The 24,250-nt window shown below is 42.4% G+C and overlaps 2 protein-coding genes and 1 long non-coding RNA gene across 9 annotated transcripts in view; 2 read left to right on the top strand and 1 right to left on the bottom strand.

Annotated features, from left to right (window-relative positions):
• Positions 1 to 15,635, top strand: part of prrc2b (proline-rich coiled-coil 2B) — a 34,249-nt gene extending 18,614 nt beyond the window's left edge. For 5 of the 7 annotated variants that reach the window (XM_083794034.1, XM_083794029.1, XM_083794030.1 and 2 more), the window contains exons 18-33: positions 387 to 651; positions 1,115 to 1,281; positions 1,840 to 1,946; positions 3,287 to 3,434; positions 3,774 to 3,850; positions 4,096 to 4,458; positions 4,694 to 4,795; positions 5,489 to 5,693; positions 6,292 to 6,389; positions 6,706 to 6,833; positions 7,432 to 7,672; positions 8,205 to 8,384; positions 10,042 to 10,118; positions 11,166 to 11,247; positions 12,647 to 12,859; positions 13,715 to 15,635. In XM_083794034.1, the coding sequence (XP_083650160.1) occupies positions 387 to 651; positions 1,115 to 1,281; positions 1,840 to 1,946; positions 3,287 to 3,434; positions 3,774 to 3,850; positions 4,096 to 4,458; positions 4,694 to 4,795; positions 5,489 to 5,693; positions 6,292 to 6,389; positions 6,706 to 6,833; positions 7,432 to 7,672; positions 8,205 to 8,384; positions 10,042 to 10,118; positions 11,166 to 11,247; positions 12,647 to 12,859; positions 13,715 to 13,882 (2,621 nt within the window). In that variant the 3' untranslated portion in view covers positions 13,883 to 15,635. Of the gene's footprint in view, positions 1 to 386; positions 652 to 1,114; positions 1,282 to 1,839; positions 1,947 to 3,286; positions 3,435 to 3,773; positions 3,851 to 4,095; positions 4,459 to 4,693; positions 4,796 to 5,488; positions 5,694 to 6,291; positions 6,390 to 6,705; positions 6,834 to 7,431; positions 7,673 to 8,204; positions 8,385 to 10,041; positions 10,119 to 11,165; positions 11,248 to 12,606; positions 12,884 to 13,714 lie in introns of those variants that run through there. The other 2 variants (XM_083794033.1, XM_083794032.1) reach the window with 2 other exon arrangements.
• Positions 15,636 to 17,555: 1,920 nt separating this feature from the next.
• LOC310878695 (uncharacterized protein) lies at positions 17,556 to 20,545 on the top strand. The gene is made up of 4 exons (XM_083793062.1): positions 17,556 to 17,696; positions 18,824 to 18,962; positions 19,530 to 19,634; positions 20,111 to 20,545. The coding sequence occupies exons 2-4, from the start codon at positions 18,825 to 18,827 to the stop codon at positions 20,276 to 20,278; spliced, it is 411 nt and encodes a 136-aa protein (XP_083649188.1). The 5' UTR covers positions 17,556 to 17,696; position 18,824; the 3' UTR covers positions 20,279 to 20,545.
• LOC310878696 lies at positions 20,108 to 22,203 on the bottom strand. The gene is made up of 2 exons (XR_014570910.1): positions 21,411 to 22,203; positions 20,108 to 20,566 (listed from the first exon to the last, which is right to left on the bottom strand). It is a non-coding gene; the product is annotated as an uncharacterized lncRNA (long non-coding RNA).
• Positions 22,204 to 24,250: the final 2,047 nt, after the last annotated feature.

Genomic DNA, 24,250 nt, shown 5'->3' with positions numbered 1-24,250 from the left:
AAAAAGTGCTCGGGGCAGATATGACAAATAAATATATACCAAGAAATAACTGCCATTTGTATACATTTTATACTTAAAAAATTGCTGAAACAGCTCACGAAGTGACGCGTGTAGATCTGCTATTTAGGCATTTAGCAAGACAGTCTCAATCCAGAGCGATTTACAGTAAGAAAAACACATGGGAATACATTAAATATTGTCATCAAGGAAATAGTCATCAAGAATTATAAGCAAGCTGAGAACCTAACCTAAGTCTAACAGTAGATTATTTGTACAGTGAAGCAATACATTATAAAGTGCTATGTCTACATGAAATGCTAAATTATAAATCTGATAAAATGAATTCTAAATGTAACCTTTGCATACACCTATGTGCCAACCCCTAGGAGGCGGGCAGCAGCAGGGACACGTCGGGGACATGCCCTCGGACTCTGGCGGAGGACACGGTGGCGAGCTAAACTCCGGGGAGAAGAGGGAGCTTTCCAAGAGGAGCTTTTCCAGCCAGCGCCCCCTGGTGGAGCGGCAGAACCGGAAGGGAGAGCCCTGCACCCTAACGCTGGAGGGGAGCAAGATGATGACGCGGGCCGATAATAACCCAATTGCGTGTAACAGGAGTGACAGCTGGCAGAATGGTGGCGCTCCTTGCAAAAGGTTGGTTGAAATTAATGCAAGTCACTTTTTTGGGGGGGGTTTTCTTCTTTTTTTATGTTTTGAGGCCATTTTGACCTGGAACGCAGCTGTTGGCTCTTAACCACTTTAACAATCACCCAAACTCAAAGCATTGTTTTGGCAGCAAATGTTGATTTAGTTTTAAGTCATAGTCTTTTGAATACAATTTAATTTAGTTTTAGTGAGCTAGTCTTGTGAGCTTGTAGATCCAAGCATAAAATGACTACTGGATCAACCAAGCGTAATATGACTTCAGACTACTGGATATCTTCTCCACTAGTCTCTCCCTAACATTTTAGTATAGTTTTTATTTGTTGACAAAATTGTCAAGTGTCTTAGTCATCGTAGCTTGGTTTTTATTTAGTTTTTGTCAGTGGAAAAACGCTAAGTCAACGAACATCCTTCGTCCCTACTAATGTTGTGGTCCCTGATGTCTCCCCAACAGGTCCCCAGATGAGTCTGTGGGCTGTGTGTACAGCGTAGAGCAGCCTGACGAGCGAGAGCCCGCCGAGCACTCTGGGAAGAAACTGGACAAGGACCTGAAGCCGCTCTCCGTCAAGTCTGACAACATGGCTGAGCCGCTTTCCCAGTACGATCTCAACAGCTACCCAAGTAAGCCAGGGAGAATTGAATTGTTGTGTTCAAGTTGGTGCCGTTTAACCCCATTAAGACCTGGAACGCATCTGTGTCACTTTAGCATGCAACCACATTAACCATTATTTTATACTTTAGCTGTTGAAAAATAGCAGATATACATGCTTGTAGATCTGCTATTTTAGAAAAATCGTGGAAACGTGTGCAAATCTTTGAATATATATTCTTTCACAGCGATTCAGCAGGATTCAAATTCAATAGTAGCAGATCTGCAATATCTCAAATAATATAGAGTATTTCTTCTTAGTGTAACAGCTATTTGTTTCGTAAAGAATGTCCTATTTGATCATATTAGTGTCACACAAAAGCATCTAGTAGCAGTTCGCAAGTTTGCAATCGCAACTTTTTCCATAAACTTTTTTTATTTGAATCCTGCAAAGTAAAGTTTTGGGAATTTTTTCCACCCGACATAAACAATATCTTTATAACATTTCTATCACCTTTTTACTAAGCAAAGAAAAAGTTGTTTGCCGTTTGTGATGCTAGGTTATTTTTTCCATGTTTGTGTTTGTGCAGTCGAGGGTGACGTGGCTTCCAGTCCAGATGGCTTCACAGACTCTCTGTCCAAGAAGCAGAGACGACCACAGGATGACGAGAGGAGGAGGAAGGAACAGGGAGCCAGCGTAAGCTACTTTTTTGCATATTTAACTTGAAACTGAGCATTGGCAGAAATGTAAACGGTACAGAATACAGTCAAACACTTTGTCCAAAAGGATATAAAGAGAAATAACAAAATTCAAATCATCATAAAAAGTCGTTGATCTACAAGGTCATGAAGTGTCAGTGTGAAGCGTTGTAGATCGGTTATATGTTCTGCAGATATTTTTTGTGTAGAGCGAAAAGGAGGATGCCTAGCCTAGCCCTTTTGAAATCATACTTTTCACATAAACAATTAACAATAACCATTCCATATTGATGTTTTTACTACTATGAACACACGTTTTTGTCGAGTGTCAGCTAAGGCTGTCCCCAAACATTCAAGGTTCGAATGTTCGCTCGTTAGGGTTGGCACTCGAATCTTAGGGCGCGTTCGGATGCGCCCTGAACGCACTGGTGTGCTCTCTTGTCGTTCGTTTATTCAGTGCACTCAGTGCGTTGTCCTAAAATCCAGTGCGCTGCGCACCGGGTGTGCCGAGTGCACGCACTTGCTCAGTGTGAATGGTGTGTTGTAACTGGTCGTTCGTAAATAAGGCACACTGAACGCACTCTGTGACGTCACCGCCCACCACACTCAACAAACTGACCACATTCAGTTTATTACAGTTATTATTATTTTTTTATAAAAATAAATATATATATATTTTTTCCCTTTTTTATTAACTCGAAAATATATCTCGGCGAGAATGTGATATGAGCATGTCAAAAAAAGTAAGTTTCTAGTGCATTCCTGTCAGAAGTTATGTCTATCTCTGCTGTCCCTCTCAAATCCCCTGTGCACATTGATTTGGTGATGAGCCTGCAGCAACACCGCAAAACGGTTCTCTCTCTCTCTCTCTCTCTCTCTCTCTCTCTCTCTCTGCGCTGCCCTCGTCAGAACCGAAAGTGCTATGCTCCTCCAGTACAGCAGTGCAGAACCGAGAGAGTGGACACATTATTTTGGCTCTAAACTGCGCAGCTTTTTTGATGGGATTTGCGGATCGATTTACACACACACACACACACACACGCGCACAGAAAATAATTCGTCCCTGTGTGTGTGTTGGGAGAGACGAGAGAGAGCGGGGGAGACGCGCTGTGCGCTCTGATCGAGACGGTTATTATTTTAATGAAACAAATGGTCCGAATGTTCACTCGGAAATTCCTGCCGAAGTTCGAGTCCTAAAATAAGGGCTAGCCTTAGTGTCAGCGTAACAAGTACTTTTACTTTTGATACTTTTGATAATTCCAGGGCGGGAACCCCTTTTGGTGTCGACAGCAACGATAGGATCTTCACAGTAACATGCTTTGTGATGTTGTGGTTTAGGTACCGGTGAAGAGCAGGACCATCACCTCCAAGATGCCACCGCGGTTTGCCAAGAAACAGGGCAGCATGAGTATGGAGCAGCCAGAGGATGGCACACTCTCCTCCTCCAATAACCTCGGCACTGAGATCTGGGAGACCAACAGCTCGGGTTGGTCAAGTTGTTATTGCATACGATCGCCCCCTAATCGCAATAATTTGAGATAATCGTTTTTCTTTTTCTTTTTCTTTTTGCATAATCGTCCTAGCCGTTTCCACGCTGAAACGATATTTTCACAAAAATTCAGAAGATTCAGAAATAGTCGTAGCGGAAATAGCTGGCTATTAATATTAATTCCACTATTTAAAGCCCAACAGAAATCCAATCTTTAGTGATTATTTTCAAAACATTGAAACATATTTGAAAAGTACTTCTACTTTTGGTAGTACAAAGTACAAAATGTGAGTACTTTTTGCACCACTGGTATTAAACTTGTTCCTTCCTCCACAGCCCTGTCAGTCCAGTCTTCAGGAGGAGACTCGTGGACTAAGCAAGTGTCATACACCGGCAGCGAGCCCAACTCTGAGGTACGCTCATGCAGCTGCATACTTAAAGGACAATTCTGCATAAGCCGTTTTCATACCGTAGTTAAAATAAAGACACGTATGCATTCGTCACTGAAAAAAAACATGCAGATCTAGCAACCGGTACAGGGCTAAAAAGTTGATTTAGCAAGGCAGTTTCATATCGATATGGCACACAAGTGTGGGATTTGATTAGAACGTGAACACACGTTTATGCCTGTGTTAATTTGCACCCCTCTTGCTTGCAGGACTCCGACGCCGGCCCCGAGCAGCAGAACAAGGAGCAGCACAATAAGCCGGGGCCCATCGGCAACGAGCGCTCCCTGAAGCACCGCAAGGGCTCGGAGGCGCAGGGCGTGGCGGAGCGCCTGGAGGGCGGCGGCCCCGGCGGCATGGCGGGGCCGGGGGTCAACGGCGTGCAGGTGGACCACCTGCACGGGGTGGTGGACACGGGCCTGGGGGCCGGCGTGCCCCCCATCGAGTTTGGGGTCAGCGCCAAGGACTCTGACTTCAGCCTGCCGCCGCCGCCGGGCTCCTCCGCCCCCCTCCCGGTGCCCGTCGTGTCCAATCCCGTGAGCAAGCTGCAGCTGCAGGACGCGCTGCAGACAAACGTGAGTCGTGTAGCGAGAGCGAGAGAGAATGAATGTTGAAAGTCGTCGCCCTAGGAGCACGAAACCTCTTATGTCCAGTGGTGTAAAAAAGTACTTAAATGTTTTACTTAAGCTCCTATTTATCGGTGTGAGAAATCTTGCAGTTGAGAATCACTGACATCCAGTTATCATACTGTTATCTGCGTTGTGTGTGGATTGTTCTCATGGAACTGGGCGTGTGTTTGTGTGTCAACAGCCCACTCTCAACCAGAGCATCCCAATGCTGCGCTCCACCCACCTGCAGCCTGGCATCAACCTCAACCCCATCTCCTTCCCCAGCACTGACCTCACCCTCAAGGTACACAATGAAGGAATAGGATTAATTACTATTAATTGGAACCAATAATACATGTTATTTATATCATTTTACATTCGATGGAAGTCTAACAAAAAGTAAGAAAGAACATTTTAGTCTTAAGCTTCCTAATAAGAAAAGGGCTTTATCGAAAGGAAAGTCTTTAGTCCTAGTAATAAATCTTTCCAGACAAGTGCATTAATATTTTACTTGTCCGTTGGACAAGAGACTCATGGTTTCAATTTGCCAAGCCAACAATATTGTCTGACATTAGTGTCTGGCTTTCCTAATAATCACCTTCCCAATATTGTTGTCCACCATTCCGTTTCAGGAAAACAGAATTCTATATGCGTGTTATTTATTTAAAATGGCTACTGGCCATCATGTCATTCTTTGCACTAAACGAACAATCAATATTATGGCTCGTAGTGCCTCAAAATGTCAAGCCCTGTTCTGGTACTTTTAATTCATGTCACACTGAGGACGACTTGAGCACCGAAACGTGTCCATCCATGTATGCTGCCCATAAGGAATTTAAAGTACCGGAAGGCCTTTGGAGTGCTGGCTATTATGTTCTTAATTGTGAGCCGTGCACCTGGCAAATTGCATTGATATAGACTGGAGTGTGTTCGGTAACAGATCAGGGCTGTTCTGTGTCCTCTCTCTCTCTCTCTCTCTCTCTCTCTCTCTCTCCAGATGGAATCGGCGCGCAAGGCCTGGGAGAACTCCCAGTCCCTCCCCGAGCAGCAGGGCTCCCCCGGTGGTGGTGGGGGGAACAGCGGCCAGCCTCCCTGCGGCGGTGTGGGCTCTGGCAGCGGGGGCGTCAGCTACAGCTCCTTCGGAGGCGTCTCCATGCCCCCGATGCCTGTGGCCTCCGTGGCTCCCTCCATGTCCATGCAGGGTAAAAAAAATAACATCCCTCTTTATTCCCCTTCAATATTGTATAATATCGTTTCTGTCTGGTGGAAACCTTGTAGGCTCTCTAAAGAGTCTAATTGTCCTGCATTGTGCTTGCACTAGCTCCTGAGTGAAGCCACCTGGTGGCTGCATGTAATCGTTAAAAAGTAGCAAAACTAATGGGATTGAAATTAAAAGGTAGCAAATTCCTGGAAATATTTTGAAATTGGAATATTGGAATATTCCTCTAGGAGTGACTGAACTTGAGCTGTTGTTTGTCCCTCACAGGGAACCATATTCCTCTAGTAGTGACTGAACTGAGCTGTTGTTTGTCCTTTGTAGGGAGCCATAGTTGTAGTAGTGACTGAACTGAGCTGTTGTTTGTCCTTTGTAGGGAGCCATAGTTGTAGTAGTGACTGAACTGAGCTGTTGTTTGTCCTTTGTAGGGAGCCATAGTTGTAGTAGTGACTGAACTGAGCTGTTGTTTGTCCTTTGTAGGGAGCCATAGTTGTAGTAGTGACTGAACTGAGCTGTTGTTTGTCCTTTGTAGGGAGCCATAGTTGTAGTAGTGACTGAACTGAGCTGTTGTTTGTCCATCACAGGGAACCATATTCCTCCTCTGTACCTGGACGGTCACGTGTTTCCCAGCCAGACGCGCCTCGTACCACCAACCATGAGCCAGCAGCAGAGCTACCAGCAGGTACCACACCGCTAAAGCCCTAGTTAAAATATAGACAACATATTTTAGCTACTTTTGGGGGAGGGGTTAGGGTTATGATGTGAGTTTCGATTGGACCTTTTCGACTCAAAGGCTCTCTGCTTTCAGGAAGAAACCAAAAATACACAGGGAAGACATTATTTGAATATTCTAACCACACCTGGGGGTCTATTAGACTAGCAATGTTAACTCCATTGACACATAACAAAACAGAAAAAGTTTGAAAATAAATAAAAATCACAGCATTCCACTCCTTTTAACATTTCCATGTGTCCATGTGTGTTCCTCCTCCATTCAGGCGGCCGCGGCCCAGCAGATCCCCATCTCCTTGCACACGTCCCTCCAGGCCCAGGCCCAGCTGGGGCTGAGGGGAGGCCTGCCCGTCTCCCAGTCCCAGGAGATGTTCAATTCCATGCCCCCCTTCAGGTACCGTACCCACCGGCAGCAGTACGTTCGCTTTTTGTCAACCACATAACATATCTGGAACAAGCTCCCGTAAAATGGCACTTTAACTGTTCTGTTAACCCATTTATACCTGCTACACATACGTTGTTATTTATACCTTTCAAGCTGTTAACGCCTCTGTGTGTCAATTTGGTTGTTGCTATGCTATGTATCGCTGTTGTCGGGCAGAATCCTATTATCTCCATATTCTACGTTTTCGTGTTTTTCTGTAAATTGACGCCCTTTTTGATCATGCATGCTACAGTGTCACACAAAAGTGAGTTTTTGAGCACGTAGATCTGCTACGTTTGATATTTTTTAATTTGATTCCTGAAAAGTAAGCTTTGGACATATGAGGTTTCCACCAGACATAGACGATTGCATAAGCCTACTGAAGTGACTGTACATTGAATAAATATAATTCCATTTTGAACTAAGTGAACGTTTGGACATCAGTCTTCTTTTTTACTCACACGTCTAAACTTGATCCTCAGCGTCGGGCAACCAGTAGCCCAAAGTGCGGGGACTTTGACGCTACAATGCCTGTAATTCCTATTGGTTTTCTTTCTACCCCGCACAGGTCCCAGGTTTACATGCATCCCAATCTGTCTCAGCCGAGCCCCATGGTGCTGTCGGGGGGAGCGCAGCTCAAGGGGCCCTACTCGCCCTTCCCGGGCATGCAGCCCTCTGACATGGTCAAGTCCCAGTCGGGCTCCCACTACCAGCCCATGAACGGCAGCCAGGCCATGGTCTACGACGGCCAGATGAACCAGGGCCCCGGCATGAGCTCCTCCCAGCTCATGGACTCCCAGCTCATACAGGTATATATATATGCACAGTGCTGGGGAAAAGTACTCAATTGTTTTACTTAAGTACATCAGTATCAATACTGCAAATTTAGAACTACTTCGTTACAAGTAAAAGTCTGGAATTCAAAATGTACTTGAGTGAAAGTACAAAAGTATCGGCATAAAAAATATACTTAAAGTACCAAAAGTAATTTCGCCGGATTAACCCATTTTAGGTGGGAACCCCTTTTGGTGTTTTAAACATTGTTATAATTTAGCTAATGAAAAATAGCAGATTCTGCTATTTTTTTTAAATCGTGACGCAAATTTGGAAACATAGGTAGAAACATAGGTATTTCAGAAAACTGTCATGATTTAGAAGACATTTCTTTTTATTTCTACGTCAGGCCTAAATGGGTTAAATGGCTGGATGGCGCTGCTGTAGTACACTTTTCCGACTTCAGATGGCAATGTCGGCAGTAAATCAGTTAATATCCGCGTGCCTCTAGTCTTTGTCGCAGCAGTCGCTATATCATTGTTTTCTCCCTGGATCCCCCTCCTCCAGGTGACCATGCCCCTGCCGGGCTCTCAGCTGCGCTACGGCTCGGCGCAGCAGCACCTCATCCTCCCCCAGTCCATCCAGCTGCAGCAGACGGGTCAGAACCTGTCGGTGGGAGCGCCCCCGCAGCGCCGCATGCTGCCGCCCGGCTCGCAGCCCCAAGTCATGACCGGCAGCCCCCGAGAGGTGAGGTCCACTGGGTCACAGCAGCACGGCAACGGCAGCATGATGGGTTTGCATCAGCATAACGAGCAAATGCCTCACCGTCAGCCGGAGACTTTGTATGTCCAGAACCGTTCCCTGTTCAATATTTATAAAACCCACAGGCACACTTAAAGCCGCACTATGTAACTTTTACTATTCTACCCCCGCCCCCCCCCCTCCCGGATTTTAAACCCGGTTTCCAGCGCTGAAGTGCTGATTTTTTTTCTTTTTACCGTAATAGAGCCTGCCTGCTTGCTCGGGGGATTAATTTAATATTGAGACCATCATGTCAAAGTTTGTGTCGGATCCTGTGTCTGACCTTCTAAACGATCACGATCTAAATGTCTCAATAGTAGAGCAGGTGAGACAAAAATTCAACCGCCCCAATTGTATAAGTTATATTGTAACATACTCTACCATACATACAGATTGGACAAAATTACATTTTATTCATGAAAAGAAAATAGAAGTTACATAGTGCCGCTTTAACCACCTTTTAGTGAAAATAGCTCCTCATCCAATCAGGAGAGAGAACCAATTTATCAGCCTGACTTTTATAGTGATCCAGTTCCAGTGTTTTCCCAGCTCATCATTGTTTTGTTTAATCATTTTTACCTCCCTTTCAGTATGTATTCTTACATACATGCACCTACTGTATATATGTGTACAGATATAGGTGTTTATGTATGTAAGAACACATATCGAAAGGGATCTCAAATAAATACTATCCTTGCAGATCAAGCTCTGCTTTGTTTTGTTTATCTATTGTTTCTTCTGTATAATTGATGCATTGCCGGAATTGTGTCAACTGTTTGTTCTGATGTAATATATGAAACTACGTTGAAATATTGTTTTCTTTTGTTTGCTCTCTAGTCACATTTTTATTTTTATTTTCCTGGTGTGTTAAATAATTCAAATATTAATAGGTGGGCATAATAAGCTTCGGCTTCAGCCCATGCCTTTTCGGCCAATAATTATTTTTGCTGCTTCTATTGTATGCACAACTGTTATGTTAAATTGTGACCGAAATGAATAAACTAACTAAATCACTTCCAATTTCACTTGTTATTATCCTGTACCATATGCGTTCTCTCTCCTGACTGAATAAAATTGTTATCCTGTATCCTGTATTTTCTGTTTACTAAAGAGCTGGAGAGAGGGGGACGACCCCTGTTACTGAACAAACACTCTATAGCAGTGATTACTATTGGAATATAGAGCTGTTTAACACTTACCGACCGTATTTTAGTACAAAAAAAATCAGTTACGCTGCCTTTAGATAATTCTAGAGCATGTCAATCTTTAAAGAATGTGCTGTACTCCAGAGTGCTTCTCCGGGGGTCCTTGAGGGACGTTACGGGAGGTCCTCGGCAAAACTAGTTGACAAAGTCTTACGACTGCTATGTTTAAAAAAATCCAGGCATTTATTTTTTTAATGTTTGAATATTTTTATTAAACATTTTAAGAACACAAATATTGCATGGTGGTCCCTGGCACATGTAGTATCTTTTCTGGTGGGCGTCCGATGGGGGTCCAAATCCATTCTTCTTGACATGAAACTGTGAGAAGAAGCACGTGTGTACTTGACATGAAGTAGTGTAGAAGCCAATGTGTAACGCTGTTCCCTCCTCACTCCCAGGGCTCACAGATGGAACTGAAAGGCTTCCAGTTCTCAGACAAGCCCAATCATTCCCCAGGATTACAGGGCTCTTACAGGTAGGAGAACAAGTCTACTCTGAATGTATTCACGCCTGCTTCCAACCTGTACTCCCTACTGGCTATGTCGTCATTGGCAACAAAAAAACAAATGTGACGAGATTGTAGATCCACAAGCATGCAACATGAACCGCTGTGTGAGTGTATATTTTCCGCTATCCGTCATGCAACAGAGTATATATATATGGTTACATAGAGCCCAAGTTATGTATTTGACTATTGTATGTATTTACTAAATCACGGAATCCATTCTTCCCCGGAGATTAACCACATGAACCCTAATGTCCCTATTTCCGGGAAAATAGCCGAATATAGCAGATGTAAATACATGCTCAGGGTCTGCTGTCCTTGCTGTCCTTGCCATAGGGTTTATATGTTAATGCAGCATCACAATAATTTTAACCACTTCATCCATATTGTATATGTTGGCTATACAAAAATAGCAGTTCTACGAGCTTGTGCATTGCATGGCTTTTGAAAATTACCACATATGGCAGCCAAGTGTATGGGATTTTGAGGATATTACAATGTTTGTTTAGAGCTCATATGACGTAAATCATTTGCAAGCCAAGTCTATGGACTTGATTTTTTTTAAAGTAAGACACCATGTTGCCGATATAAATCCAGTGGGCTCACTTGACACATGAGTGTCATTCTTTTTTTTTTTTTTTACACATCTTCGTCCCTGGCACAAGACATTTATCTTCAGACGGGGGTTTGCTACCAAATATATAATATCAAAAAAAGAATTTAGAACTACTGGTGTAGAGAGGGGTAAAAAAATCAGCAGACCCAAGTCCAGAGCCAACCCTGTTCAACTGTAAGGACAGATTCACACTATGGTCCTGGGTCGATGCAATGTGAAAGTATTGAATACAGTGAGTTGAATGAAGTGTACTCTGGTGCGGAAGAATCGAGGCCAATGTGAATCATGGCCAGTGGGGACCAGGCAATCGTATTCGGGAACAGTTTGAATCAAATGGACTCTGTGTGAAATTGTACCTGCCCTAAGTGTCTAGTTGACCGTATATGTTTTTGTGTTTGCAGGCCAGGCTCTGCCAGTCCCAGTGGGAAGCCCTCTGGTCCTGGAGGCCCAGTGGGACCTCTGCCTACACATTACGCTCAGCAGGTATAGCTGGCCTACTAGTCACTCTACATTAAAACACACTGCATGTCATTTTAGCCCATTTAGACCTGAGGCCAATTCTGCACATGTCTTCCAATCTAAATGTAGTTTTCACACCTTCAAGATCTCTCCAAAATGTTCAACAACAGTAGAAGTACAAGCTTGCAGCTTGTACTTTCCCCTGCTATTTTTGAATAGCTAACGCAAAAATCTACAATACATTTATGAAGTTAAACATGAAAAATGACTATTTCAAAATGGCCATTTCCAACTAGCAAATACCACCAAGTATATAAGATCTTTAATATTTTAATGAGTCTGCCTGTTGCTGTTCTTATGGTTTTGGTTAAATTATGTAAAATATCTGATGTCTCTAAAAGTTCACATTTATGTCTCTCAAAGTTTAAGGGAAAAAGTAACTGTTATAGAGGGTATGCGAATGCATAAAGTGAATGGCAAATCGAGTGGCAAAGGGAGTTTAAGGTCGTTTAACGTTTAATACAATCAGATAGGACATGATCTGTTTGGATGTAGGGGCTATGAAGGCCAGAAAGTAGTTTTTTGCCACTCAGTAGGCGTTCCCGCATAACATTCGGGTATGATGATGTCACGCCCATACCCTCAAGTCTATACCATTACCAGCCTTGACGAAAAAAGGATAGTCATTTTGTATTTTAAAACAAAATGTGGACATCATGCCAGAGAGTTAAAAGAAAAGTGAATGATAGTTGTACTGTCTTGTTCAGAGATGTGTGGAATAAATGGTTGCAGATAGCAACCACTATATTGCATTCCTATAAGCTTTCTGCTGCCGAAAAAGGAAATTCAAAATAGTTTATTGAAGCTTCTTGTCCTCAGATTAGGCATGTCACAATTATTACATAATCACCTGATCACAATATGGCCGCTGATAGGAATTATTTTTTCATAAAATATATATAAACAGCTGGATGAAATGAACAGAAATGTACACCTATTATTATTGTCATGTTATTGTCCATCCTCTTCTAGCCACTTTAAACCTAGCATTCTTTTTTGGGGTATTTAGATTTAGGCCAAAAACATTGCAAAAGTGTAAAATGATTAACTGTGGATTATTTTGGTCATAGACACATTATTTATTTTTGATAATTAGCACTGGGCATTGTCATTAATTTACCGGTATTTGTATATTTCAGTAATGGGCTTTGTATATTAAGTTATTTGTTATATATTCTTGTTCAATGGCCCCCCAAAAGAAAACATTTACTCAACCATAATTGCCTTGAACTTAATTTCAGTTATTTGTTATTTGTCATTACATCTGATATGCAAGTACAATGATATAAATGACTGTTATTGAAGCATTCTTTATACATCCAGACATGGATGTATAATAGTGTCCCTCTGCTGCCCCCTGTAGGCGCCACCTCCCCAGGGCAACATGGTGATGCACATGCGGCCCCCCACCACTGGTCCTTTCCCCACCCCCATCCAGAGACCTGTCATGCAGGTCAACAAGACAGTCATCATCCGTTCCCCCCCGTACCCCAGCCCCGGGGGGCGCGAGCCTTCCCACTCCACCCCTCCCAATGCCCCCGAACCCCCCGTTAAGGGGCCAGAGGATGGCATGAAGGTGAGCCACCCACTGTAAATTTAGGTAATTTCATTTTTTATTTCCCTTTTTACATTTTGAGCCAATGAAATGTGAATGCATGCTAATGTTGCTGTTGTACAGTTAGTTGGGGGTCTATAACTAATACTGTCAGGTGGAAACCTTGTAGGTCCAAAGCTGTTATCTGCTACCTGTGCAAAGTGCGACTTTGCACATAGAATATGGCTTTGATCTATGGAAGAAAAAAATATGAAATATGGACAAACAAGGTTTCTTTCCGGCATCGACAATATACTGTTACATTGTAGATTTTATATTGGCTTGATTTGAGGCTTTGGTCAGATATAACTAATACTGTCTTAAAGGGATAGTTGACTTTCAAATATGTTTGGAAGTGAAATTATCCCTTTAATAGTTTGCACGTCATGTAATTATGCTTAACATTTTGGCAATGCTAGAATTCCAGTAAATACTATTGATTGTGAATATGTTTAAACTTAATTGTGCTTAATATTTTTGCATGAAATGCTATTGGTTTTCGAAATGGGGAAAGAGAGAAGAGAGAATACTGTATAATGCATTAGCATGATATGTAGAACCTGTAGTGGATAATTAAAGGCCAACATAGGTATTGATTGAGCACTTTAACTGTATGTAAAGTACCGGTAATAAAGGCCTGATTTTAACCTGAATCCTATCATTTTAAGAATCGCAATATGATGTGTTGTGAGCTTGTAGAGCTGCTATAATCACATTTGTGAAAAGGCTTAAAAGCAGGAAAAGACAACATATTTTATTAAGATACAATGGTGTTAGTGAGGCAGATGTTGGCGTTGTGAAATGTTAGTAACTTTTGCATATCCCTTCTTGGCACAGAATAAAACCCTGCGGGACGTGCACAAGGCGGTGGGTGAGGGAAAGGCGCCATCGGGGGGCATGACCAGCAAACTCCAGGAGCCCCTGCCCTCCCCGGGACAAGCCAAACCAGCACGCACTGGAGCCATCAAACCTCAGGCTGTCAATGTGGAGGAGGGCCAGGCTTAGCAAACGGACCTTTAAAAGCCTTCTCTCGAAAACCACCAGAAAGCCACCCCTCCCCCCACACCGACCATTTTCCCACTACAAGAAACTTAAGTGAACTGTGCCGTGAAAACATAATTTTGCGGTTCCCGGACATGTTTTCCACACGCATTGGCTCGGTTTCAGATGAAAGGTTCTCGGAACCTAATTTGGGCTCTGTGCAAGGAGGTGGTGATACTAACCATCAGTTCTGGGAACCCAGAACTTCGAATTTTCAAAATGTTCCTAAAAATAGCAAAAAAGAAATAGTAGATCTATAAGCTCACAAGTCACAACGCGATGCTTATGTTTCGGCTATTTTCTCTTTCTTTTTAATGGCGGACCTCCCCATCAGGGGTGGTTCTGAAAGAAAACCACATCACAGAACTTCAAGGGTTCTGGAAAGTTTCAGGTTCTGGATTACCTTTCGTAGTTTAAAAGAGCTATAAGCCTCCTACGAGCCACCTCATCCCAAGGCCCCCCCAAAGGCACCGAGGCATACTGTACTATCCCCTCTGAACTGTCAGAACCGGACACCTATTCTCTCACAACACGTATAGAGATATATAAATATATATATATATATAATAAATATATACATAGACACAATAGACACTTCTTCTAAAGCAGATCTCTTCAAGGTCCCACTTTGTATTTATTAACGTTTAATGTCCTTTTTTTAAGAGAACAATGGTGAGGAGAAAATATATATTCCTGTTTTTGTGTTTCTTGCTCTCCAAAAGTGAGGAAAAGGAAAACGGCAAACAGATTTTTTTTTTCCACACCGTTTTTTTTTTGCCAAACTGTATGTATGCCCCGTTCATGGGACTATAGAGTCCTTAAAACCGGGCACACGCTGATCCGTTACCATGAGTGTCTGCGAGGTGTTTTCGACCAAGAAAATGCAGAAGGGCACTTTTTTGTTTTTGCTGGTAGTTATGGAGCTGAAACATTTTCTAAGTTATTGTCACATATTTACTCAATTACTAAAGGACTGCTTTTATTCAATCATCAAAAAAAAAGAAAAGAAAAAAATATTTTAACTTGAATTTGAGGATGTTTTAACATGTGTTAACATGGAAAGAGTGAAGTTGGTCCTTCTGGGGGTATACTTCACAGCTTGTGATCTGTGACAAAACCGCTTGGATTGGTAGTTTTATTTTTATTTTATGGTGATATTCCTTGCTTTTTTGTTTTGGTTTTAAGTTTTAGCTCGCTCTCTTCATGTAAACTGAAGCAAAAAGTTGGACATTGTTTTGGAAAGATTGTCATTTCTTCCACCGGAACTTCGCTGGCCTTGATAACGGGTGTGTGCATGTGATGATGAGCTCACGGGACTCCTCCCACCCCGGGACCTGGTTACATTTTAGAAAACACACACACACACACACACACACACACACACACATTCAGCGCGTACGCACACACACATTCAGTACCTGAAGTCAATGGACATACTGGATGCTGCCACACAGTGTGTAGATTTTCATCAACAAAGTTGATCATTTTAGATGGCTTGTTCTGTAGTTTTGGGAAAGGGGGCTGCATTCATTAATTACTGTAAATCAGTGGTTCTCAAAGTGGGGTCCTTGAGGAGGTTCCCTATCTAAATGATTGATTCTTAAACAAATGTACCCTTGCCAGTCTGTAACTGTAATGGGGGTCCGTGGCCTAATGCAAAACAAACTCGGGGGTCCTTGAAATCCAGAAGTTTGAGAAGCCCTGCTGTAAAATGAAACCTAAACGGATTATGAGACGTTTACTCCATGTTGCTTCACTTTGGCTGTAAAGAATTGAGATGTTTGTTAGGTGGCCACGTGATAAGTGATTTTTATATACCCCGGCCTAGTGTGTGTTTGTTTTTATTCCTTCACATTTTCTCATAGGGCTCCTGAAATACCTTTTCTCTGCAATTCCATTTGAAACCAGCTTATGTGAAACGTGGGGCGGGAAAATGTGAAGAAACAAATCACCATCTGATTTTTATTCCGCTTCTGGTCTCCGAGGTGGCACTAGCAATAAATGCAACCTATCTATAATCACAATCAGGGTCCAAATAATTATTTTTAACTTAGACGTTGATCATCACAAAGAGAGAGGCTTTTAGCTTTGCTTGTTGAATATATGTATGAACGTTTTAGCTTAAGCTTTTTTCCTGTGAGCACTGCAGTTCCAATGGACTACGAAGGACTTGTGTTTGTTCTGTTTGAAAAATGTGAAGCTGTCGGCACCATCATTGATTTCTTTCTTATGGACAGTCATTTTGAAACGTCACTATGCCAATGTCATAACTGGTTATAAATGTTACTTGCTTACTAAAACGCTCCATGACACTACAAAATGTTCCGATGTATCTTTATGACAGTGTTTCACTGGTATATATGTATATGCATACTTAACTGTACAGTCAAACTTTGTCAGTGGGGGGGGGGGGGAGGCTATGATCATGCTTCATTTTAGATATTGTATGAACTAATTAAAAAATAAATAACTATGTTTAAAAGGTCACCATGATGTTTTTGGAGTGGACTGCTTACAATTGTTGGTAGGATTATTTGGGCTTTGGGTGTTTTTGCCTCTTAAATCCCAGAGGATCCGGATACAACTTCTCTGCACAGAAGTGTTGCCCTATTTTTTTGTTGTTCTTTTTTTTTGTACTTTTAAGATGCATATTTAATTTTGTCAAAAGGACCAGTGCTTTCTAGAGCTGATCCAGCAGTCTATTTATCTTCTGGTCTTTCTCCTTTCAAATGTGTGCTAATTACTCACCCTTTACTTGTTTAAATAAGAGAGAAGGAAAAAAAAGCTTATTGAGAGAATAAATAAAGCAGTTGTGATTTCTCAAAAATCTTACTTTGTATTTATTCTGTATTATTTCCTTGTTTAAGTCGGCACGATGGGGTGAACATTGATTCATCAGAAATAGACTTAATAGCACTTTATGTTGCGGAAACAGGAGGGGGTCTAGGATAGCTGACCTGTTCAGACATTCCATATATTGATCCTTCCTCTTCGATGTCTCCCTTTTGATTAATACCTGTCCATTCAAACTCTAAACGGCCCGCCCCAAAGTTATTAGTGCAGCTGCCGGCGAGTTCTCAACAGGCCTGAAAATGAAGGCCCTACCCGGGCCCTCATCAAACCCTGTAGACTCAAGACACTGCCCACGCTGCCACCCTTTAGATCTCCATTTATGGAGCTGACCTGTTCTGACATTCCATTATGTTGATCATACCTGGGCCCACATCAAACCCTGTAAACTCAAGACACGCACCATATAGTGTATGGCCAGTGCATGTTGATCTGACCCCCCCATGCCAAAGCGCCAGCGCTCGCCCAGTCTGCCACCACCACCCAGGCGGATGTGGCGAGGTCGCTTCTCGCTCTCAGGGCGTCTTACTGGTTATGATAGATATTGTTGTCATTAACCAATGTCAACTACATAAGCTAGATGTTGCAATAAGTAGCCTACACACAGGATAGATTTTAATACGTTTCCTAATTTAAAAAATGGTGTTCAAAAAATGTCCAATAAATAATCAAATGTAAAAAGAAATACTTTTTTTCAATGGAATTTAGAAAAATCTGGGGGTCGGACTGAACTGACGTCACAGGTGTCAAATTCCGTACTTTTTTTTTATTGCCAGACAAAGCAAGGGCCTGTTTAGACTTCTCCAAGCAGAGACAGCCTTAAAAAACATCTTGTAGGGAAAGAAGAACAGGAAGGAAGCAGTTTAGCAATCGACCATATCTTTCACGGGTTTTCCTACAACTTCTCCAAAGTGTTGAAAAGTGTCAGGTAATAATAAACATAATGTAGCCTACATGTCCTTTCCGCTGTTGTTCTGTGTTAATGTTGTTGTTGTTCAGTTGTACAGCATCGCACACATGAACGTTAGTAGGCTACATTACAGAGAGACTAGCTGCTAGTCGGCTACATTGACGCTTAGTTATTTGTTTACAGTATTTACTTTTGTGACCAGTCCAGAACAGTATTTAGACCATTTCCATTTCCATCTACAAGCTCAGTTAACTAAAGCTCACAGTAATGCCTTGCGAAATCGAGAAGCAGCTCTGTTTGAATTAATTTAGTAGGCTATTAAATTAGTTCAGCAGCAGCTGCCATCGACAGTGTTTGATATGAACATTATAGCATGATTAAGTAAAATGTAGGCCTGGCCTACTAGTATTACACTAGATATGTATAGGCCTATGTCTATTCTAGCTCTGGTCCATAGCCCTCCAAGCAGAACCCAATGGTACTGAAGTTTCTGACAGAAAAGTTTTACGTAGGGTCCCGAGAGGGGCTACTCTGGTCCATAGAGCTATATTCTATAGCTATATGGCAGCCTTTAAGTTTGGAAATATACATGTTGTGATTTTAATTAATCTTGTGTTTGATACTGGTCCTAATACCTCAGCAAAATGTGTTAATTAATAGCATCAGTTTAACCACTTTAACCCTGTTTTATACTCTTTTTTTTTCTTCTTTTTTTCCCCTCTGCGGCCAAATAAATTAATTTGTTGGTCCTTGACATGAATATGTTTGAAAAACACTACAGATCCAAAATGATAATGTGTCATCTGAAATGGTATGTGTTTAAAATGTATGCAGCTGCAAGCTAAAGAAAGTGAGAATAACCATGACAGGTCTGAATGTATGGAATGTATGTTATGGAACCACGCCTTACCATGGGTCCATATGGTAAGCTCAGAGTTGAGGGGGTCCTTGCAAATGAAACATTTGAGAACCACTTATAGTTTGACTCCTATATGCCATAGTGTCGTAGACTCGTGAATTGTAAATAAATACGCATATTCTGAATAAAACCCGGATACTTCACATTCTGATACATTATGATCAAGACACATGCATACGGACATAAATGACGACCCCTGTGTAAATGTTTTTGCTGTACGTTGCAGGATGTCTTCTAGGAGTGGCGTCAGGCCAGATGAAGGTTTGATGATGATGCAGGAGCTGGACGACAGGCTGAAGGAGCAGATAGACAAACTGGAGCACGTTCGTCTCGCCGCCAGCGAACTCAAGGACAACCTGTCTGGGGTAAAACTACCCCTTGTCCATAGCCCTAATGCCCCTTGCTGCCGTTGCATTACGGCATTCGAGCTATGGATCAGAGCTAGGGTCAAACTAAACTCAAGGACAACCTGTATGGGGTAAAAGTCCGCTTTTATTACACTGCGTCGTACAGCGTTGTCGTGTCGTCTGCCAAAAGTAACATGTAAAATCGTCAGTACTCACATTGTTTTACTCAAGTAAAAGTATCAATACTGCAATATAAAAGTTATTCTGGTGTAAATGTATATCCCATTACTACCCCAGGGCAGAATGCTGGCCTTTTGGGTGCACTAACTTAGCCAGTGGTTCTCTGACTTCTATGATTTTGGGCCCAAAAACTCTGTATTTCCTGTAGGTTTGTGATGTGGTCCTGTGGAAACATTGACAGTTTGTGAGATCACTTGTGGTTATCCCCCTCATTCTGAACTGTATAGCAGGGTAGACAGGATGCACCCTGCTCTGGTACAGTCTCCGCTTGGTGTTGGTTTTGTACTGGATTGACTTTACTTCCATATGTTAAAACACGCTCGCCCTCATTTTCTTTCTTTGTAGACCAACGGTGATCTAAGCCAATCGATTGCTGACCACCTAGACTGGTTGAACCATTTGTCAGAGCGAGTGGAGACACTTCAGATGAACACCACTGTTTTTGTTCAGGTGAGACGAAGTCTAAAAATTTTCCCCAACATTTGCACTATTATTGAAATAGGGCTTAAGTGATTAATTCATAATGTATTCTTGTTAACCCATTTAGACCTGAGGTCGATTCTACAAATGTCTTCTAAATCCTGACCGTTTTCTGAAAAACATGTCATGTCAAGGACCCCAAACATTATACATGTTTGGCTACTGACCCCCCCATCTCAAAATACTTTGTTCCAGGGACCCCCCAGAAGCAAAGATTTGAGTTAAAAACATTCGCTGTGAAAGAAAAATATATTCAAAGAATTGCACACACTTTCACGATTTTTCAAAATTAGCAGATCTACAAGCTTGTACGTATATCTGCTAATTTCCAACAGTTATAAAGTTTCAAATAATGGTTTATGTGGTTAAAAGCTAAGGCGTTCACAGATGCGTTCCAGGTCTTAAAGGCTTTAAGGCTAAACCATGTGTGTGCATTTTCTTCCCAGATGAACCCTAAACGTCGTGCATGGGGAGGAGGGAGGCAAGGCTCCAGACAGGACCACCGTTGGTCCCGTGCCCACCTGGCTGAAGACGTCCAGTCCGAGTTCGGCTGGTCTCCCATCCGCACACGACGTGACAGCGACGCTGCCTCCGAGATGTCTTGTAATTGGTGACATCTTTGTCAAAATCCATTTTTGCCACAGACATACAAAATGTGTGGACAATAATAGCACCAGAAACACAAAGAGCTAGCCCTGAATGACCATAACATGAGGTCTATACCTCTGAGTTTGTAACTGTTTTTCTTATACTTTCATGTCAAATGTCTTCATATTATGTAATGTATTTTATGTGTGGACCCCAGGAAGAGTAGCTGCTACTAAGGTAGTAGCTAATGGGGATTTGGGATCCAAATAAACAATAAACTCCAGCCACCTGCGAATCTGCAATCCATGTGTCAACTTAGGTCACATTCTCACCTAATACTTCGGTAGACTCAGAACCGTATGGGCGGGGAAAGGGGATTCTTGCATATTTAATTGGCTGCGGTTTGCCTTCACACTGTCATTCGCAGCAATTGGAAACGCAGCAGGGGGGACCTTTATCAATGTGTTCCGTTCATAAACTATAGCCTACACAGTGAAATCTATGGTGATAAAATTACACTCATAACGTGCGTGTGTCGTGCCGTCTGGGACCCCCCCCCCCCTCTCTCTCTCTCTCTCTCTCTACGCACGCAGCCGCCACACACTGTTCTTTTGGGCATGGAGGCACAGCGCTGCATGAGCGCACTGATATAACTCCCCAGTCCCACACAGTGACAGCACTCCATGTTTACGGCACGCACAGACAGACAGACAGACAGAATATTATGTAGGCTATAATACACTGCAGTGTTTTTATGTGTTTTCTTAAGCAATTGATTAATGTAGCCTACACGTCCTCATTTCGATCAGGGCTTCAGTCTCCTTATTCGACCACGTCTATCCACAGTAACGGGACATCTTTGCGCTGCGTAAAATATGCCTTAACCGTCTCCAACTGTGTTCAGCTCCTCACCCGCCACATTATGTTTGCTTCATTTCCTTTATTTACTGCGGATTGCATTCACACCTGCACCGAATCGTAGTCAAGTGCGATTCGAAGCGAAGCGAAACCCACGTTTTTGGACGGAGTAAAATGCGGTTATTTGCTGCGCATTAGGATTCGAATGAGCCTTCACACCTGCCAAACGAAGCGCACTTTCTGACAATGCGCAGCAGGATTCGTTTTAATCGCAGCAAAGCTCTCTGGTATGAATGCGACCTTAAAGCTGTACTAGTTTAGACCAGTCATTGGTCAGACAGTGGGCAGCGGTGGCCGAACGGTTTGCGGAGCGGTCTTGATACCGGAAGGTCGCCAGTTCGCATCTCCGGACCGGCACGTTAAAATTACCACCGCTGAAGTGCCCTTGAGCAAGGCATTGAACCCCTACCATAAAATGTTCTATGAACAGGGTGTGGCTGTAAACATGTCCTTGGCTTAGTCCACTTCCCTGGGTAAACAAAGAACTTTGCTTTGCTTTGCTTACAGTCATTAGTCCGACATTGACAACCTATCTCTAACCCTAACCTAAACATAACCGCAAGCACGGGAGCAGCAGCTGGAGCGGTAGTCCGACCATTGTCGGTCTGTTCGTGTGTCTAATCTTAGTATGCATCCGGTACTATGCAACTCTTTTGTTTAAGTGAATACAATGTTAGTTTGTATGGTAGAGTATGTTAATACTTCTACAATTGGGGTGGTAGTATTTGGCCTCCCTGCTCTTCTATTGAGAATCCTGTGTGGGATCTGAATCCCCCCCCCCCCTTTCCCCTCACTATATATGTTTATTTTCCCTTTTTGCTTCCTTTATGATGAATTCCTGTTCTGTTCTTTAACTATATAGAATTGTCTATTTGTACGTCTCTAAATGTTTTGATGAATTGAACATGGTGGACCCTGTTGTAAACAAGTGTAATGCTTAATTGGGTCGTCCACTCACAGTTAACAGTCTTTGTATTGAGTTTGTGCTTGAAATGTACTGTAATTCTGCAAACTGTTAATAAATATTTCAATCAATCAATCAAAAAGGCTACTGGTTAATTGCATTCAAGCGCTTTACAGATTGCTTATCCGGTCTAGAGGGGATACGGAAATGCTCTCTGTGCTTGCAGTATGTGTGTGTTGGAAATTATCGGATACGGGCGATACGGGTAGGCGCGGGCACTAGTCTAGAGTAGACCAGAATCACCAGATATGATAGAAACCACACATTCTCAACAACCTGACGCCACAACGTTACTGCCAGCAGAGGTCGCTGCAGCCTAGCTGCCTTGTAAACATCAGTGTCATTCACTTTGTTTTCAATTTAGCCTCATACAAACGTGCGTGGTTGACAAGTACAGTTCGAGAAGCTGCGTTTGTTGTGAGAAGACTCCAAAAGTATAGTTGACGTTAAATAAGGTGGAGCACTGCAGAATGCGAGTGGGACACCGTCACTGTGTTGAGGAAGAACACGGTTTGGAATGGACAGCTGTCCAGTCCAAATGCAAACAGCCTGAAACAGGTAAAGATATACAAAACAATTAATAATAAACCACACCAATGAAAATAAGTACACGTGGGCCCATGGTGAGTTAGTGAAGTTGTTGCATGTACATCTATCTTATTAGGACGTCACGTCCTCCAACTGTGCTCAGTTAGTGTTCAGTGTTGGCTAGCTCTGGTCCATAGCCCTAATGCCCTTTGCTGAATGCATTAGAGCTAAGGAACAGAGCTAAGTGTTGGCTACTGGCTAGCTCTGCTCTGGTCCATAGCTCTAATGCCTGCATAGGAATTAGAGCCAGCTATGGGTTAGAGCTAAGTGTTGGCTGCCAAGTTGGCACTCTAATAGCTCTAGTGGTCCATACGCTATGGACCGTAGCACTAGATAGATATTAGTCAAAAATAAGTAAAATTATAATAATAAAGAAGAATAAGAATAATTGGAACTGCCAACTACCAATAAGAGTGTGTATCTGTATCTACACATGTAACCAAGTGAGAATACACAACAGCCAGAGACACATAGCTGTGTCTCTGACTGTGGTTGCACCACTCAAAACTCACGTTCAAGATGTTTCTAAAATGTTCAAAATTATTTCAGATTTATAAACTTTTATATTGGCTATTTTTAAATAGCCACGGTAACACATTTTGCTGGGGACCCTGTGGAGCCCCTCCTCGGACCCCTGGGAGGTCCCCGGGACCACACTTTGAGAACCACCACTGGACTATAGACTTAATGTTGCTACTTGCTAATATAGCAAAACATTTAAAATTACACAGATGCTTTCCTGGTTTTAATGTCCAGCAACACCTACAGATCTGGGCAATTAGAAAAATGCTGTTGCTATATTCTTTATTATTTTTGTTGTACGCAGTGGATGCAGGACATAACAAGCAGCACCTGGTGACCAAGAAGAACACTTGTCAAACTGCACCGTTAGACAGAAGAGCTTCACCACCACTGGAGGTGGACAATGTGAGGCAGCAAGACCCACAGGAGGAGAGAGGCCTGACCCAGGGAGAAGTCCCCACTGTACGTATGTTCTTACACGTCCAGTTTGCTTTGTTTACATGTCTGTGAGGTCATGAGCAATGCATAAAAAATATTATTGCAGCCGGTCATGCAGAAAGCTTGTATCCGCGCTGAATATATGTTGTATCTGTTGTGTGGGTGCAGCTAATCGAACTAAATGTAATGGATTATTGTCATAGGTGAAAAACAGTTTAGAACGCATCCACGCATAAAAGACTATTCTACTATTCTAGAAAAGAGAAATTAAAATGCGTGAATGGGAGTACCCGTCTTCCAAGCTCAGAAAGAAACGCCCGGAATACATAGCCTCAAGAAGGGTTTATTTAACAGATATTACAGTAAAAAAGTTACATAACTTTTATTAATTATACATTTATCTAGAAATGACATCAGAAAAGAAGAATCTGGCTTCTTATGTGTTAACTGCTTTCAATTACAGTAGTAAGTAGTAAACGTAGCAATTCCACAACGTAGAAATACTATATTGCAAATAAATGTCCCGTATTCAAAATGTTACCTAGCTAAAAGTATTGTACATTTGAAG

Source organism: Protomyctophum parallelum (genome assembly GCF_964188405.1).
Source record: "Protomyctophum parallelum genome assembly, chromosome: 21".
In the NCBI taxonomy this organism is placed as follows: domain Eukaryota; kingdom Metazoa; phylum Chordata; class Actinopteri; order Myctophiformes; family Myctophidae; genus Protomyctophum; species Protomyctophum parallelum.
Note: the sequence above shows the minus strand (reverse complement) of the source record. Positions and strands in the feature narration are given on the sequence as shown.

What these genes read in the sequence shown, in the direction of transcription:
- LOC310878695 (XM_083793062.1), top strand. Translation starts at nt 18,825, where the DNA reads ATGTCTTCTAGGAGTGGCGTCAGGCCAGATGAAGGTTTGATGATGATG. An exon ending in TCAAGGACAACCTGTCTGGG is followed by an intron (nt 18,963 to 19,529) that starts GTAAAACTACCC and finishes CTTTCTTTGTAG; the next exon opens with ACCAACGGTGATCTAAGCCA. An exon ending in ACACCACTGTTTTTGTTCAG is followed by an intron (nt 19,635 to 20,110) that starts GTGAGACGAAGT and finishes TTTTCTTCCCAG; the next exon opens with ATGAACCCTAAACGTCGTGC.